General features: G+C 44.1%; 1 protein-coding gene across 2 annotated transcripts in view; it reads left to right on the top strand.

The window, feature by feature from the left end:
• The window catches only part of LOC106575461 (fibroblast growth factor 14), an 89,438-nt gene extending 73,797 nt beyond the window's left edge, over positions 1-15,641 (top strand). For both annotated transcript variants that reach the window (XM_045699074.1, XM_045699075.1), the window contains exons 4-5: positions 11,823-12,021; positions 12,102-15,641. In XM_045699074.1, the coding sequence (XP_045555030.1) occupies positions 11,823-12,021; positions 12,102-12,256 (354 nt within the window). In that variant the 3' untranslated portion in view covers positions 12,257-15,641. The remainder of the gene's footprint in view (positions 1-11,822; positions 12,022-12,101) is intronic.
• Positions 15,642-17,313: the final 1,672 nt, after the last annotated feature.

Genomic DNA, 17,313 nt, shown 5'->3' with positions numbered 1-17,313 from the left:
ACTATCATATCCTCTACATGTTAATACTATGGAGGGAGAACTATCATATCCTCTACATGTTAATACTATGGAGGGAGAACTATCATATCCTCTACATGTTAATACTATGGAGGGAGAACTATCATATCCTCTACTTGTTAATACTATGGAGGGAGAACTATCATATCCTCTACATGTTAATACTATGGAGGGAGAACTATCATATCCTCTACATGTTAATACTATGGAGGGAGAACTATCATATCCTCTACTTGTTAATACTATGGAGGGAGAACTATCATATCCTCTACTTGTTAATACTATGGAGGGAGAACTATCATATCCTCTACATGTTAATACTATGGAGGGAGAACTATCATATCCTCTACATGTTAATACTATGGAGGGAGAACTATCATATCCTCTACATGTTAATACTATGGAGGGAGAACTATCATATCCTCTACATGTTAATACTATGGAGGGAGAACTATCATATCCTCTACATGTTAATACTATGGAGGGAGAACTATCATATCCTCTACATGTTAATACTATGGAGGGAGAACTATCATATCCTGTACATGTTAATACTATGGAGGGAGAAATATCATATCCTCTACATGTTAATACTATGGAGGGAGAACTATCATATCCTCTACATGTTAATACTATGGAGGGAGAACTATCATATCCTGTACATGTTAATACTATGGAGGAAGAACTATCATATCCTGTACATGTTAATACTATGGAGGAAGAACTATCATATCCTGTACATGTTAATACTATGGAGGGAGAACTATCACATCCTGTACATGTTAATACTATGGAGGGAGAACTATCACATCCTGTACATGTTAATACTATGGAGGAAGAACTATCATATCCTCTACATGTTAATACTATGGAGGGAGAACTATCATATCCTCTACATGTTAATACTATGGAGGGAGAACTATCATATCCTCTACATGTTAATACTATGGAGGGAGAACTATCATATCCTGTACATGTTAATACTATTGAGGGAGAACTATCATATCCTGTACATGTTAATACTATGGAGGGAGAACTATCATATCCTGTACATGTTAATACTATGGAGGGAGAACTATCATATCCTCTACATGTTAATACTATGGAGGGAGAACTATCATATCCTGTACATGTTAATACTATGGAGGGAGAACTATCATATCCTGTACATGTTAATACTATGGAGGGAGAACTATCATATCCTCTACATGTTAATACTATGGAGGGAGAACTATCATATCCTGTACATGTTAATACTATGGAGGGAGAACTATCATATCCTGTACATGTTAATACTATGGAGGGAGAACTATCATATCCTGTACATGTTAATACTATGGAGGGAGAACTATCATATCCTGTACATGTTAATACTATGGAGGGAGAACTATCATATCCTGTACATGTTAATACTATTGAGGGAGAACTATCATATCCTGTACATGTTAATACTATGGAGGGAGAACTATCATATCCTGTACATGTTAATACTATGGAGGGAGAACTATCATATCCTCTACATGTTAATACTATGGAGGGAGAACTATCATATCCTGTACATGTTAATACTATGGAGGGAGAACTATCATATCCTGTACATGTTAATACTATGGAGGGAGAACTATCATATCCTCTACATGTTAATACTATGGAGGGAGAACTATCACATCCTGTACATGTTAATACTATGGAGGGAGAACTATCATATCCTGTACATGTTAATACTATGGAGGGAGAACTATCATATCCTCTACATGTTAATACTATGGAGGGAGAACTATCATATCCTGTACATGTTAATACTATGGAGGGAGAACTATCATATCCTCTACATGTTAATACTATGGAGGGAGAACTATCATATCCTGTACATGTTAATACTATGGAGGGAGAACTATCATATCCTGTACATGTTAATACTATGGAGGGAGAACTATCATATCCTCTACATGTTAATACTATGGAGGGAGAACTATCACATCCTGTACATGTTAATACTATGGAGGGAGAACTATCATATCCTGTACATGTTAATACTATGGAGGGAGAACTATCATATCCTCTACATGTTAATACTATGGAGGGAGAACTATCATATCCTGTACATGTTAATACTATGGAGGGAGAACTATCATATCCTGTACATGTTAATACTATGGAGGGAGAACTATCATATCCTCTACATGTTAATACTATGGAGGGAGAACTATCATATCCTGTACATGTTAATACTATGGAGGGAGAACTATCATATCCTGTACATGTTAATACTATGGAGGAAGAACTATCATATCCTGTACATGTTAATACTATGAAGGGAGAACTATCATATCCTGTACATGTTAATACTATGGAGGGAGAACTATCATATCCTGTACATGTTAATACTATGGAGGGAGAACTATCATATCCTCTACATGTTAATACTATGGAGGGAGAACTATCATATCCTCTACATGTTAATACTATGGAGGGAGAACTATCATATCCTGTACATGTTAATACTATGGAGGGAGAACTATCATATCCTGTACATGTTAATACTATGGAGGGAGAACTATCATATCCTGTACATGTTAATACTATGGAGGGAGAACTATCATATCCTGTACATGTTAATACTATGGAGGGAGAACTATCATATCCTCTACATGTTAATACTATGGAGGGAGAACTATCATATCCTGTACATGTTAATACTATGGAGGGAGAACTATCATATCCTGTACATGTTAATACTATGGAGGGAGAACTATCATATCCTCTACATGTTAATACTATGGAGGGAGAACTATCATATCCTCTACATGTTAATACTATGGAGGGAGAACTATCATATCCTCTACATGTTAATACTATGGAGGGAGAACTATCATATCCTCTCCATGTTAATACTATGGAGGGAGAACTATCATATCCTCTACATGTTAATACTATGGAGGGAGAACTATCATATCCTGTACATGTTAATACTATGGAGGAAAACGTAAGTGAGATAGATGCTGTATGTGCCACCTTTCCCCACAAAAGTGCTTTATAACAAGACAAAAATACTCCTCAGTTTCATCAGCTGTCCGGGTGGCTGGTCTCGAACGATCTCGCAGGTGAAGAAGCCGGATGTGGAGGTCCTGGGCTGGCGTGGTTACACGTGGTCTGCAGTTGTGAAGCCGGTTGGACTTACTGCCAAATTCTTTAAAATTACGTTGGAGGTGGCTTATGGTAGAGAAATGAACATCAATTATCTGGCAACAGCTCTTGTGGACATTCCTGCAGTCAGCATGCCAATTGCAGGCTTCCTCAAAACTTGAGACATCTGTGGTATTGTATTGTGTGACACAACTGCACATTTTAGAGTGCCCTTTTATTGTCCCCAGTACAAGGTGCACCTGTGTAATGATCATGCTCTTTAATCAGCTTCTTGATATGCCACACCTGTCAAGTGGATGGATTATCTTGGCAAAGGAGAAATGCTCACTAACAGGGATGTAAAGAAATGTGTGTAAAACATTTGAGAGAAATACACTTTTTGTGAGTAACGAACATTTCTGGGATCTTTTATTTCAACTCATGAAACATGGGACCAATACTTTACATGTTGCATTAACATTTTTGTTCAGTAGAGATAAACAAGGAGACAACAACTAATTCCTGCCCAGAGACTGCTGATGCCTATGAGCTGACATGTTCCATGACATATTAAACACATGAATACATAGGCAACACATGCATGCGCGCACACACACTCACACATGCTGAAACTCTCAACTGTCGTCTTTCCCACCATTGCTCCCCGTTGCTGTTTAAGTGGATGCTTGCCAGCAGTGGTCTTTCCTAATTTCCGGAATATTCCTGGGTGATTTGGTTATAATTCAGAAAGGCAGGATAGGGATCAGGAGGAGCAGTGTGCGTGGGGGGGGGGTATTGTTGCGGCTTTGAAGGACAAAGACAGAAGTTACCCTGAGCCGCATGCACACACACACTGTAGCTCATATATTGGCTGGAGGATAATTAGTTATTTCTTTATTTGGTGGAGAAATACATTAAACCTTTGTATGGCTGTGTGTATATCTCTCTGTTGCTCTCTCTCTCTCTTCCTCTTCTCTCTCTCTCTCTTCTCCTCTTCCTTCTCTCTCTCTTTCTCTTCTCTCGCTCGCTCTCTCTCTTCCTCTTCTCTTCCCCTTCTCTCCCTCTCTTCTCTCTCTCTCTCTTGCTCCCTCTTCAGCTTCTCTCTCTCTCTCCCTCTTCTCTCGCTCTCTTTCTCGTCTCTCTCTCTCTCTCTCTCTCTCTTCCTCTTCTCTTCTCTCCCTCTCTTCTCTCTCTCTCACTCCCTCTTCATCTTCTCTCGCTCTCTCTTTTTCTTCCTCTACTCTCGCTCTCTCTCTTCTCTCCCTCTCTCTCGCTCCCTCTTCGTCTTCTCTCTCGCTCTCCCTCTTCTCTCGCTCTCTCTCTCTTCCTCTTCTCTCGCTCGCTCTCTCTTCCTCTTCTCTCCCTCTCTCTCTCCCTCTCTCTCTCTTCTCTCGCTCTCTTCCTCTTCTCTCTTTCTCTCTTCTCTTCCTCTTCTCTCCCTCTCCTCTCTCTTCTCTCGCTCTCTCTCTCTTCCTCTTCTCTCTCTCTCTCTCTCTCTCTCTCTTCCTCTTCTCTCCCTCTCTCTCTCTCACTTTTCTTCTCTATACCAGAGCATCTGTTTTCTGACATAGACCTTGTGGCGTGTGTGTGTGCACGTGCGTGTTGGATCCAGAGGCAGAGACAGGACAGGATGACCTGATGAAAGGTTTGTGGAGTTGAAAGGAAGAGCATGGTGTCATCCTCACTAAAGGACAACCAGACAGGACACACAACAGCAAGGAAGCTACTCTATACCTCTCCATGTTAACAGTATATGGCAGCTGAAGAGATACAGCCAACTGTAGAACTGAACACCATGTTTCCGCCATTATTCTCAGAGTATCGTGTTGCTTTTTTGGTTTAAACCACAACGGCCAAAATACTTTCAAAAAGATAACTTATACAAAAATTATTTTTGCCAAAAATAAAGATTTCCCTTTAAGACTTAAACACTCCATCTAAAGAGGTCTATAAGTTTCACTAGTCCTTCACACAGTGTTTATTCTGTCTTTCTGTATTCTGCCATTCTCCAGTCCTCCTCCTCTCCCCCTCTTTCCTTTCTTTAACTTACTTGTTTACCCACAATTCCCCTGGGTAATTAGCAGTGTGATAATGAACAGTGTTGGAGGCACAAACACACACACATACACACTTACCACGCGACACACATACACACATCACACATACACACACTTACCACACGTACACACATATACACAAAAGCACATGACACACATACACACAAACCCCACACTACACACACACACACACACACACACTCTCTCAACACACAAACACCACATGCACACACACACCACATACACACACACCACATACACACACACACTGACACACACTCCCTGCATGACAGAGAAAACAATAAGAGCTGTCTCCACTGGGACCAGGTGGTCATGTGGGATCAATACTGATCACTCTCTGCACCCTTCTAACCCCTGGTCTAACCTCATCACCCTTCTAACCCCTGGTCTAACCTCAGCACCCTTCTAACCCCTGGTCTGACCTCAGCACCCTTCTAACCCCTGGTCTAACCTCATCACCCTTCTAACCCCTGGTCTAACCTCATCACCCTTCTAACCCCTGGTCTGACCTCAGCACCCTTCTAACCCCTGGTCTAACCTCAGCACCCTTCTAACCCCTGGTCTGACCTCATCACCCTTCTAACCCCTGGTCTAACCTCATCACCCTTCTAACCCCTGGTCTAACCTCATCACCCTTCTAACCCCTGGTCTGACCTCATCACCCTTCTAACCCCTGGTCTAACCTCATCACCCTTCTAACCCCTGGTCTGACCTCAGCACCCTTCTAACCCCTGGTCTAACCTCATCACCCTTCTAACCCCTGGTCTAACCTCAGCACCCTTCTAACCCCTGGTCTAACCTCAGCACCCTTCTAACCCCTGGTCTAACCTCAGCACCCTTCTAACCCCTGGTCTAACCTCAGCACCCTTCTAACCCCTGGTCTGACCTCAGCACCCTTCTAACCCCTGGTCTAACCTCAGCACCCTTCTAACCCCTGGTCTAACCTCAGCACCCTTCTAACCCCTGGTCAAACCTCAGCACCCTTCTAGCCCCTGGTCTAACCTCAGCACCCTTCTAACCCCTGGTCTGACCTCAGCACCCTTCTAACCCCTGGTCTAACCTCAGCACCCTTCTAACCCCTGGTCTAACCTCAGCACCCTTCTAACCCCTGGTCTAACCTCAGCACCCTTCTAACCCCTGGTCTAACCTCAGCACCCTTCTAACCCCTGGTCTAACCTCAGCACCCTTCTAACCCCTGGTCTGACCTCAGCACCCTTCTAACCCCTGGTCTAACCTCAGCACCCTTCTAACCCCTGGTCTAACCTCAGCACCCTTCTAACCCCTGGTCTAACATCTGCACCCTTCTAACCCCTGGTCAAACCTCAGCACCCTTCTAGCCCCTGGTCTAACCTCAGCACCCTTCTAACCCCTGGTCTGACCTCATCACCCTTCTAACCCCTGGTCTAACCTCATCACCCTTCTAACCCCTGGTCTGACCTCAGCACCCTTCTAACCCCTGGTCTAACCTCAGCACCCTTCTAACCCCTGGTCTGACCTCATCACACTTCTAACCCCTGGTCTGACCTCATCACCCTTCTAACCCCTGGTCTGACCTCAGCACCCTTCTAACCCCTGGTCTAACTTCTGCACCCTTCTAACCCCTGGTCTAACCTCAGCACCCTTCTAACCCCTGGTCTGACCTCAGCACCCTTCTAACCCCTGGTCTAACTTCTGCACCCTTCTAACCCCTGGTCTGACCTCAGCACCCTTCTAACCCCTGGTCTAACCTCTGCACCCTTCTAACCCCTGGTCTGACCTCAGCACCCTTCTAACCCCTGGTCTAACCTCTGCACCCTTCTAACCCCTGGTCTGACCTCAGCACCCTTCTAACCCCTGGTCTAACCTCTGCACCCTTCTAACCTCTGCACCCTTCTAACCCCTGGTCTAACCTCAGCACCCTTCTAACCCCTGGTCTAACTTCTGCACCCTTCTAACCCCTGGTCTGACCTCAGCACCCTTCTAACCCCTGGTCTGACCTCAGCACCCTTCTAACCCCTGGTCTAACCTCAGCACCCTTCTAACCCCTGGTCTAACCTCAGCACCCTTCTAACCCCTGGTCTAACCTCAGCACCCTTCTAACCCCTGGTCTGACCTCAGCACCCTTCTAACCCCTGGTCTAACCTCTGCACCCTTCTAACCCCTGGTCTAACCTCAGCACCCTTCTAACCCCTGGTGTAACCTATGCACCCTTCTAACCCCTGGTCTAACCTCTGCACCCTTCTAACCCCTGGTCTAACCTCAGCACCCTTCTAACCCCTGGTCTAACCTCAGCACCCTTCTGACCCCTGGTCTAACCTCAGCACCCTTCTAACCCCTGGTCTAACCTATGCACCCTTCTAACCCCTGGTCTGACCTCAGCACCCTTCTAACCCCTGGTCTAACCTCAGCTGTATAGAGCAGAGCATGAAAACTGTCCCTAAGTCAGTTTCTAATATTATAAAATATTAAGGTCCAGCATGTGTGTGTGTGTGTGTGTGTGTGTGTGTGTGTGTACAGATGTAGGATCTTCATTTGAATACCCTGTTGCAGGAGAAGTTTCCTCCATTTAAAATGTCTAGTATATTCAAGGTTTAATAAGGCTTCTGAAGTTTGTAATTTCCACTTTGAAATGTCAGACTTGATTTTCCCTTGCGGAAATATACTGCTCAAAAAAATAAAGGGAACACTTAAACAACACATCCTAGATCTGAATGAAAGAAATAATCTTATTAAATACTTTTTTCTTTACAGAGTTGAATGTGCTGACAACAAAATCACACAAAAATAATCAATGGAAATCCAATTTATCAACCCATGGAGGTCTGGATTTGGAGTCACACTCAAAATGAAAGTGGAAAACCACACTACAGGCTGATCCAACTTTGATGTAATGTCCTTAAAACAAGTCAAAATAAGGCTCAGTAGTGTGTGTGGCCTCCACGTGCCTGTATGACCTCCCTACAACGCCTGGGCATGCTCCTGATGAGGTGGCGGATGGTCTCCTGAGGGATCTCCTCCCAGACCTGGACTAAAGCATCCGCCAACTCCTGGACAGTCTGTGGTGCAACGTGGCGTTGGTGGATGGAGCGAGCCATGATGTCCCAGATGTGCTCAATTGGATTCAGGTCTGGGGAACGGGCGGGCCAGTCCATAGCATCAATGCCTTCCTCTTGCAGGAACTGCTGACACACTCCAGCCACATAAGGTCTAGCATTGTCTTGCATTAGGAGGAATCTAGGGCCAACCGCACCAGCATATGGTCTCACAAGGGGTCTGAAGATCTCATCTCGGTACCTAATGGCAGTCAGGCTACCTCTGGCGAGCACATGGAGGGCTGTGCGGCCCCCCAAAGAAATGCCACCCCACACCATGACTGACCCACCGCCAAACCGGTCATGCTGGATGTTGCAGGCAGCAGAACATTCTCCACGGCGTCTCCAGACTCTGTCACGTCTGTCACGTGCTCAGTGTGAACCTGCTTTCATCTGTGAAGAGCACAGGGCGCCAGTGGCGAATTTGCCATCTTGGTGTTCTCTGGCAAATGCCAAACGTCCTGCACGGTGTTGGGCTGTAAGCACAACCCCCACCTGTGGACGTCGGGCCCTCATACCACCCTCATGGAGTCTGTTTCTGACCGTTTGAGCAGACACATGCACATTTGTGGCCTGCTGGAGGTCATTTTGCAGGGCTCTGGCAGTGCTCCTCCTGCTCCTCCTTGCACAAAGGCGGAGGTAGCGGTCCTGCTGCTGGGTTGTTGCCCTCCTACGACCTCCTCCACATCTCCTGATGTACTGGCCTGTCTCCTGGGAGTGCCTCCATGCTCTGGACACTACGCTGACAGACACAGCAAACCTTCTTGCCACAGCTCGCTTTGATGTGCCATTCTGGATGAGCTGCACTACCTGAGCCACATTTTGGGTTGTAGACTCCGTCTCATGCTACCACTAGAGTGGAAGCACCGCCAGCATTCAAAAGTGACCAAAACATCAGCCAGGAAGCATAGGAACTGAGAAGCGGTCTGTGCGCCCCACCTGCAGAACCACTCCTTTATTGGGGGTGTCTTGCTTATTGCCTATAATTTCCACCTGTTGTCTATTCGATTTGCACAACAGCATGTGAAATTTATTGTCAATCAGTGTTACTTCCTAAGTGGACAGTTTGATTTCACAGAAGTGTGATTGACTTGGAGTTACATTGTGTCGTTTAAGTGTTCCCTTTATTTTTTTGAGCAGTGTATATCAACCCCTACAGAAATTTCCATTAATTATAATCCACATAATAATTCACATTTCCTGTTGCTGCAGGATTATTTTCCTGCTGTAGCAAACTGTGTGTGTGTGTGTGTGTGTGTGTGTGTGTGTGTGTGTGTGTGTGTGTGTGTGTGTGTGTGTGTGTGTGTGTGTGTGTGTGTGTGTGTGTGTGTGTGTGTGTGTGTGTGTGTGTTTGAACATGTTTAACTATACTTGTTGGGACCAGAAGTTCCCAGAAGAATAGTAAACAAACAAACATTTGACCAACTAGGGACAGTTTATTCGTCCCCACAAGGTCAAATGCTATTTCTATGGGGTTTAGAGTTAAGGTTAGAGTTAGTGTTAGGGTTAGAATTATGTTTAGGGTTAGGAGCTAGGGTTCGTTTTAGGGTTATGGTTAGGAGCTAGGGTTAGGTTTTGCAGTTAAGGTTAGTGTTAGGTTTAGGGGTTAGGGAAAATAGAATTTTGAATGGGACTGAATTGTGTGTCCCCACAAGGTTAGTTATACAAGACTGTGTGTGTGTTTGTGTTTCCCCCCTGGAAACATCCTCCTCCCTTGGTGATTTATCTCTCTCTTCTCTCCTCCTACGTCCTCCTTTCTTTCTTTCTTTCTTTCTTTCTTTCTTTCTTTCTTTCTTTCTTTCTTTCTTTCTTTCTTTCTTTCTTTCTTTCTCTCCTTTAATCTCCACTGCCTCTTCTCTCTCTCTTAACAGCCTGTGTTTTATAACATTGTTCAGTGTGCAGGACCATCTCAATAGTCTAAAATGGCTTCCTCTCCTTGTCACCTCACCTTAAAGGCCCTGTGCAGTCGAAAGCGTGATTTCCCTGTGTTTTATATATATTTCCACACTATGAGGTTGGAAAAATACTGTGAAATTGTGAAAATTATGATAATGTCCTTTTAGTGAAAGAGCTGTTTAAAAATGTCTATTTTGGTGGGATGAAGTTTTGGCCTGCCTGGTGGTATCACCAGGCGGTGAATTAATTAATAGACCAATAAGAAAGAGGGTTCCTAACCTCTCTGCCAATAACAGCTAGTTTTCCCCTCCCCACTCAGACCACTCCCAGACATTCATAGCAACATCTTTGCTTGAGAAAATCGCTCTTTGCTAAGAAGCTATTTTTGTTTATTTTTGACTATTTTAATTGAAAACAATCACAGTAAGGTACTTAATTGTTACCCAGAAATGATTTGATGTTGAGATAAAAAAATTAAAAAAATGTCTGCATTGGGCCTTTAAATCCTAAATGATCTGAAATCACAGGATAAGTAAAAGCAACATGGTGGACACCTGTCCAATTCTTTCACATCAAAGCAGATGAAAGAGAGGAGAGAAGACAAGTAGAGGAAGCAACTTTAGACTATTGAGACACAGCCTGAATGTGCTAATTGGACAGAGTTGAAAGACACAGGGGAAAAGTGCAGTGAACCATAATGAGAACCATAAAAAGAGCAAAGGAAAATGGAAATATGTTGCCAACCACAAACACGATCAATCACACCTAGCCATCACATCAAACCACCGCCCCACCCTCCTCCTCCTCTTATCTTCTCTGTTCCATCGTTTCCATGGTAACTGGGAACAAAGGCCCACACAGGTGAGCGAGTGTCTCTTGTGGTGGTGACTGACAAGCACACCTGATTGGAATTTCAATGTTTTCCCAACCTGTCTGTCTCTCAGCCTGTCTGTCTCTGAGGCTCTGGAAGCTAGGGATGGTTAATTACAGTACAAATCAGTCATTTAGATGACTGACTGCCCATCCATCCACAGCGCCAAACACCACGCCCACTAGCGTTTCGTCTCCACATTGAGTCTGGATTTGCTTTCCTCCCTGACATCTTGCAGAATGCAAACACATTCTAAACGTTCTGATTGGTTCCAGAAACCAATGGGTTGGGCTAGAGCGAGCCATCACGAACCATGAAACACATCATTGGCTTTGATAATCTGATTGGTTAGAGACGATCCAATCGCTGATGAATTTGTTTTGTACAATGCCCCTCATTTTGAAGTGAGCACAAACAACTTCTAGGATTCAGGCTGAATGTATGTAGAGATCGACAGAGCAGCGAAATTCAATTCAGGGTAAGTCGTCGGGCAAGTCATTTAGCAGGTTGAATGTTGGTAAATCGTCGCCAATGGAAGTTAAATAAACGTCATGGAAACAGTTGATTTAAACTGTTATAAAAATCTTGGATGGACGTTTGGCTGGCATCTAATGGAATATTAAGAGTTAGCAATTTGTCCAATGTGGTATGTTTGATACTGATTCTGTGTGTGTGTGTGTGTGTGTGTGTGTGTGTGTGTGTGTGTGTGTGTGTGTGTGTGTGTGTGTGTGTGTGTGTGTGTGTGTTATGTGTCTCCTATAGGAGCTGTTTACAGCAGAGTGTAAGTTTAAGGAGTCGGTGTTTGAGAACTACTATGTGATCTACTCGTCGATGCTGTACAGACAGAATGAGTCTGGGAGGGCCTGGTTCTTGGGCCTGAACAAGGAAGGACAGCCCATGAAGGGCAACCGAGTGAAAAAGACCAAACCAGCCGCTCACTTCCTGCCCAAACCTATAGAAGGTAAGGGGGTTGTCACACACACATGGATGCACACACACACACTCACACGCTCTAACACTGATCTCTCCTCTTCTCTGTAGTTGCGATGTACAAGGAGCCGTCGTTGCACGACGTCAGGGAGACGTTGCCTAAAGTTGCCGGAGTCCCGCCCAGCAAAAGCACAACCAGCGAACCAGTGGCCATGAACGGGGGCAAACCAATCAACAAACCCGACCCGAAGGAGACTGCGACATAACCCTGCCCCCTCCTCTCCCCCCGCACGACAGAGACTTGAGACTCTGCCCACTGCACTCAAACTCTCACCTTGATTGGTCAATTATGGGCTAAGTCCCACCTCCTCTCTCTTTCTCTCGCTCATTCTCTCTCTCTCTTTCTCTTCTTGGCTGATTCGGTGCAGTGGTGTTCGAGATGAGGAAATGGACCACTCCACTTGGGGGATGGGGGAGGGGAGGGGAGGTGGAAGGGAGAAGAGGAGGGGAGAAGGAGGAGGAAGGCGTTGATGAGGAGAAGGAGGAAGGGGAGGAGGAGGAGGGGGATTGGCTGATTTTATCAGCTAGATAAACTACAAACTTGGACAGCGGAATGCCCTACCTACGCGATACGGAATGCCTTTTTCAAATCCTTACGATTATTTTTCTGTGACAATCTGTGAGAATGATGACGAAGCGTTTTTTTTCCCTCTTCCTTTTTGCCAGGTAGCCTTGCCTGCTGATAGCTACCCATAAGCCCCCTCTCTCACTCTGACGCACTATAGCAACAGAGTCCATCCATATTGACCACAGTCTGTTTGTTTGTCTGTTTACCAATTTGTTTGTTTGTTTATAATTCTATACCCAAAATGCACCAGCGACCGTCTGGATAGATTGTTGTACAGACACAAAACAGGATTGTCATCTTCTATTTTTCAAATGATTGTCTCTCTCTCTCTCATTCTTTCTTAGCATCTCCCTCTCGCTCTCTCTCTCTCTCATTCTTTCTTAGCTTCTCTCTATCTCTACATCTTTATTCTATTTCTTACTATCACTATTTTCTCTCGGTGTGTTTGTAGGTTCATTTAGGCAGCGAATGATGCAGGAGGTCAATCATTTGATTTTCTAAGACATGTATAGAAGGAGAGGACTGGGGCTGGGGATGAGATGTTAATGCGTTGGTAGTATTGAGGCGGTAGCAGATGCAATGCATGGTAGGTACTGTGCATGGTAGCAGAGTAGCTAGCATGTCCACAGAAGCTATGAGTTTCTACCCAGAGCCATGGTCAATTCAGGACATGGTCAATTCAGTGCCAAAAGTTGCACAAGGGTGACCGACATGTAGCATTTTCACAGGCAACGTATAGGTAACTGCACAAAATAATGGAAACACGTGAGTAAATGAGGGATGCCAAGTATATTGAAAGAATGTGCTTCCACACAGGTGTGGTTCCTGAGTTAATTAAGCAATTAACATCCCATCTTAGGGTAATTAATAAAAATGCTGGGCAGGCCATTATTTTGGCTACCATGGCTATGCCCCCATAGGATGACAAGGGTCCCCCATCCACAGGGCACAAGTGGTAACTGAATGTTTTGATGAGCATGAAAATGGTGTAAACCACAGGCAATGCCTGCACGGTCACCAGATCTCAACCCAATTGAACACTTATGGGAGATTCTGGAGCGGTGCCTGAGACAGCGTTTTCCACCACCATCAACATAAAGCAGGTTAGTGTTTTTTGTCATGAATCTTGTTCTGGAGGCAGTTCTGCAGAGTGGTCACTAGCTAGCTGGCACAGCCACAAATCATAAAATCTGATTATAAACCTAACTTTAACCACACTGTTAACCCTAATGCCTAACCTTAAATTAAGACCAAAAAGCCAATATTCACTTTGCAGCTGGCCTATCTAAGGGGAAATCGCTCAGTTCTGCCTCTAGGACAAGACTTATGACAATAAACGTCAACCTGCCAACAAAACACCGAATGATGGAATTTCTTGCAGAAGAATAGTGTTGCATCCCTCCAATAGAGTTCCAGACACTTCTAGAATCTATGCCAAGGTGCATTGAAGCTGTTCTGGCTTGTGGCACAACGCCCTATTAAGACACTATGTTGGTGTTTCCTTTATTTTGACAGTTCCCTGTACATGCACACATAGTGAAGTTGACAAAGTCAAAGAAAGTGCAAAAATGTTGAAAGAACAGTAGAGTCACTGCAGAGTCACTACAGAGTCACTACAGAGTCACTACAGAGTCACTACAGGGAACAGTCCTAAACGGACCAGTAAAAGAAGTGATCTTGGAGGTGTAGCTGTTAGCTGTTAGCATTGGTAAGAGGTACGCTGCGGTAGTCCTATATCCGTTGGCTTTCACACTGTGACTACAAACCTCCCATCCCATCTTGGAGTTGTAGCTTTCTCATGTAGAAGCCATTGATACTTTGACTTTACCCGTCGTTTGACTTCACCCAAACTCTTTTCCGTGTCAGTCGTCTAAATGAAATAAGGGAATGATGTTGGTTTGTTACGTTTTTGTGATGAAATGTTTACTGTGAGGATCAAGATCTGTCACTTCCTGTATAAGTAGCAGAGGTAGTTCGCTGAGTCTGTAACCGTGCCTGGGACCTGAAGACTCACGTTAGCTCCAAGAGCTTATAACAACAGTCAGCCACTGTAAAGCCTATGAGAAAAAAACGGGCCATGGATGCCGAATTTGCCCTTGGCAGGCTGCTCATGGGCCACCGTAAGCTTGCTAGCTGGGTGAGATCATAGAGAAAACACTCGAAAAGGTACGGTGTAAAAAAAAAAAAAGATTCCACTGGGCTGTTTGTGGGAAAGTGTTGAAGCAACATATGCTGTACTACTTGTCCAGTGTTTTGTCTGTACCAAGCTGAACAAAAGCTGCTGTTCTTGACAAAGAAATGTAGACCTACAATTTGATGGTGTTGTGTCTTTGAGTTAATGGTGTTCCTGTTCCTGTTGAAACCAGAGTCCTTTTATATGGAGAGTTTGGCCAACTGTAGAGCTGGGCACCACACTGCTGCCTCTCGAGGATTCAATGTTGCCCAGTGACACGAACATGGCTGCCATCGAGCTATGTGATGTCATAGTTCAAACTGCATTGGCCAAACTCTCTAAGGTCACTGATTGAATCCTGCCATCGGTGAGCTCTATGTGCTGCTGGATTCTGAATCTCTAACTGACTACTTCAAGAAAGACTAGATCAGTTTTTGTCAAATTGAATTGACTTTGACTGTGCAAATGTACAATCCTCTCTCTCTTTCTCTCTCTCCCTTTCTTTCTCTCTCTCTTTCTTTCCCAACATTCTCATTCTTCCCCTTACCCCTGCCCACCCCTCTCTCTATTTCCATCTCTCTATCTCTCCATCTGTCTCTCTCTCTCTGTCTATACGTCTCTCACCTGTTGCATGGTAAACAAGAAAGGCAGTGGAGATAAGCATGTAGTACTGTAGCCTATGTGTATCAAGTCAAAACAAAAAGAAGAAAAAAAAACAGATAATGTCGGTAAATGTACCGCTAACTTTACATACATATATATGCAAAAGAGTTTGTCTGCACTGTACAGTTTGTGTCTCCATTGTATACACAGATACAACATATTGAATAAAATATTTATATGAAGGAGACATGGTGATGTTATTGACATTACTCTGCATTGTCCCAATCTGGTACATTACAAAGAATGTAGAATGTTTGCTCATATCAAAAAGTGGCATAGGAGCCGGACAAAGGACGAATAGCTGAAGAAATAAGGTAATGTCTCCTCTCTATGAGTTGGTCCCTTAAAGGGATACTTTGGCAATCAAACCCTTTATCTACTTCCCCAGAGTCAGATGAACTCACTGATACCATTTTTATGTATCTGTGTGCAGTTTGAAGGAAGTTGCTAACTAGCATTAACGCAATTGCTAACTAGCGTTAGCGCAATGACTGGAAGTCTATATACTTCCAGTCATTGCGCTAACGCTAGTTACCATTAGCTCGCAAAACTACCTCTAACTTCCTTCATACTGGATGCAGAGACATAGAAATGGTACCCATGAGTTCATCTGACTGTGGGGAAGTAGATAAAGGGCAACTTTCCCAAAATCCCAAAGTGTCCCTTTAAGTCCATCTCATCATCAGCTTCCAACTGGCTCATTTAACTGCTCTCCTCTCCACTGCAACTCAAACAGCCCAGCGTTGACTCAAGGGTCTCTTCAGACTCAAGGCTTTTCGGTCATCTAAGAGGCATAACAGAAAAACACAGACGACATGCTGAAGACAAAGACACTGTGCCCTAGGCTGTGTCTGGCTCTTTTCAATGGAGAAAACGCTCCCGTTTAGCATCATTACTTCCGCAGTGTTCCCTTGATCGCACGCTCCAGCTCCCCTGTTCAGGCCCACGTTCCCGAGCCATTTATCCACGTTGGGTCTTTTGTTTGGGTGTCGGAGTCTCTCCGTGTGCCTCTATTGGCTGATTGGCTCCAGTGGAGAGCTGCCAGGCGTAACATTAACCAGCAGCCCGGTCTAAGGCCTCTAATTCTCTATGGAGAACTGAAAAGTTCTGACTGAACACGTGAAGGAAAATCCCCCATGTTTTAAACGGCACAAAGTCATCTCACATGTAGACACACACACATACACTACCGTTCAAAAGTTTGGGGTCACTTAGAAATGTCCTTGTTTTTGAAAGAACAGCACATTTTTTTTTGTCCATTAAAATAACATCAAATTGATCAGAAATACAGTGTAGACATTGTTAATGTTGTAAATGACTATTGTAGCTGGAAACGGCTGATTTTTAATGGAATATCTACTACATAGGCGTACGAGTTTCAAAAGAAATGTATTTGTTTCTGGCCATTTTGAGCCTGTAATCGAACCCACAAATGCTGATGCTCCAGATACTCAACTAGTCTACAGAAGGCCAGTTGCCTTGCTTCTTTAATCAGAACAACAGTTTTCAGCTGTGCTAACATAATTGCAAAAAGGTTTTCTATTAGAAACTTGGATTAGCTAACACAACGTGCCATTGGAACACAGGAATGATGGTTGCTGATAATGGGCCTTTGTACGCCTATGTAGATATTCCATTAAAAATCCAGCTACAATAGTCATTTACAACATTAAAAATGTCTACAATGTATTTCTGATCAATTTTATATTATTGTAATGGACAAAAAATGTGCTTTTCTTTCAAAAACAAGGACATTTCTAAGTGACCCCAAACTTTTGAACGGTAGTGTACATACACATGCAGATAGACAGACGGAGGCAGACAGGTAGGCCGGCAGACTCCCAGACATGCACACAGAC

Source organism: Salmo salar, chromosome ssa17 (assembly GCF_905237065.1).
Source record: "Salmo salar chromosome ssa17, Ssal_v3.1, whole genome shotgun sequence".
NCBI classification, from domain to species: domain Eukaryota; kingdom Metazoa; phylum Chordata; class Actinopteri; order Salmoniformes; family Salmonidae; genus Salmo; species Salmo salar.
Note: the sequence above shows the minus strand (reverse complement) of the source record. Positions and strands in the feature narration are given on the sequence as shown.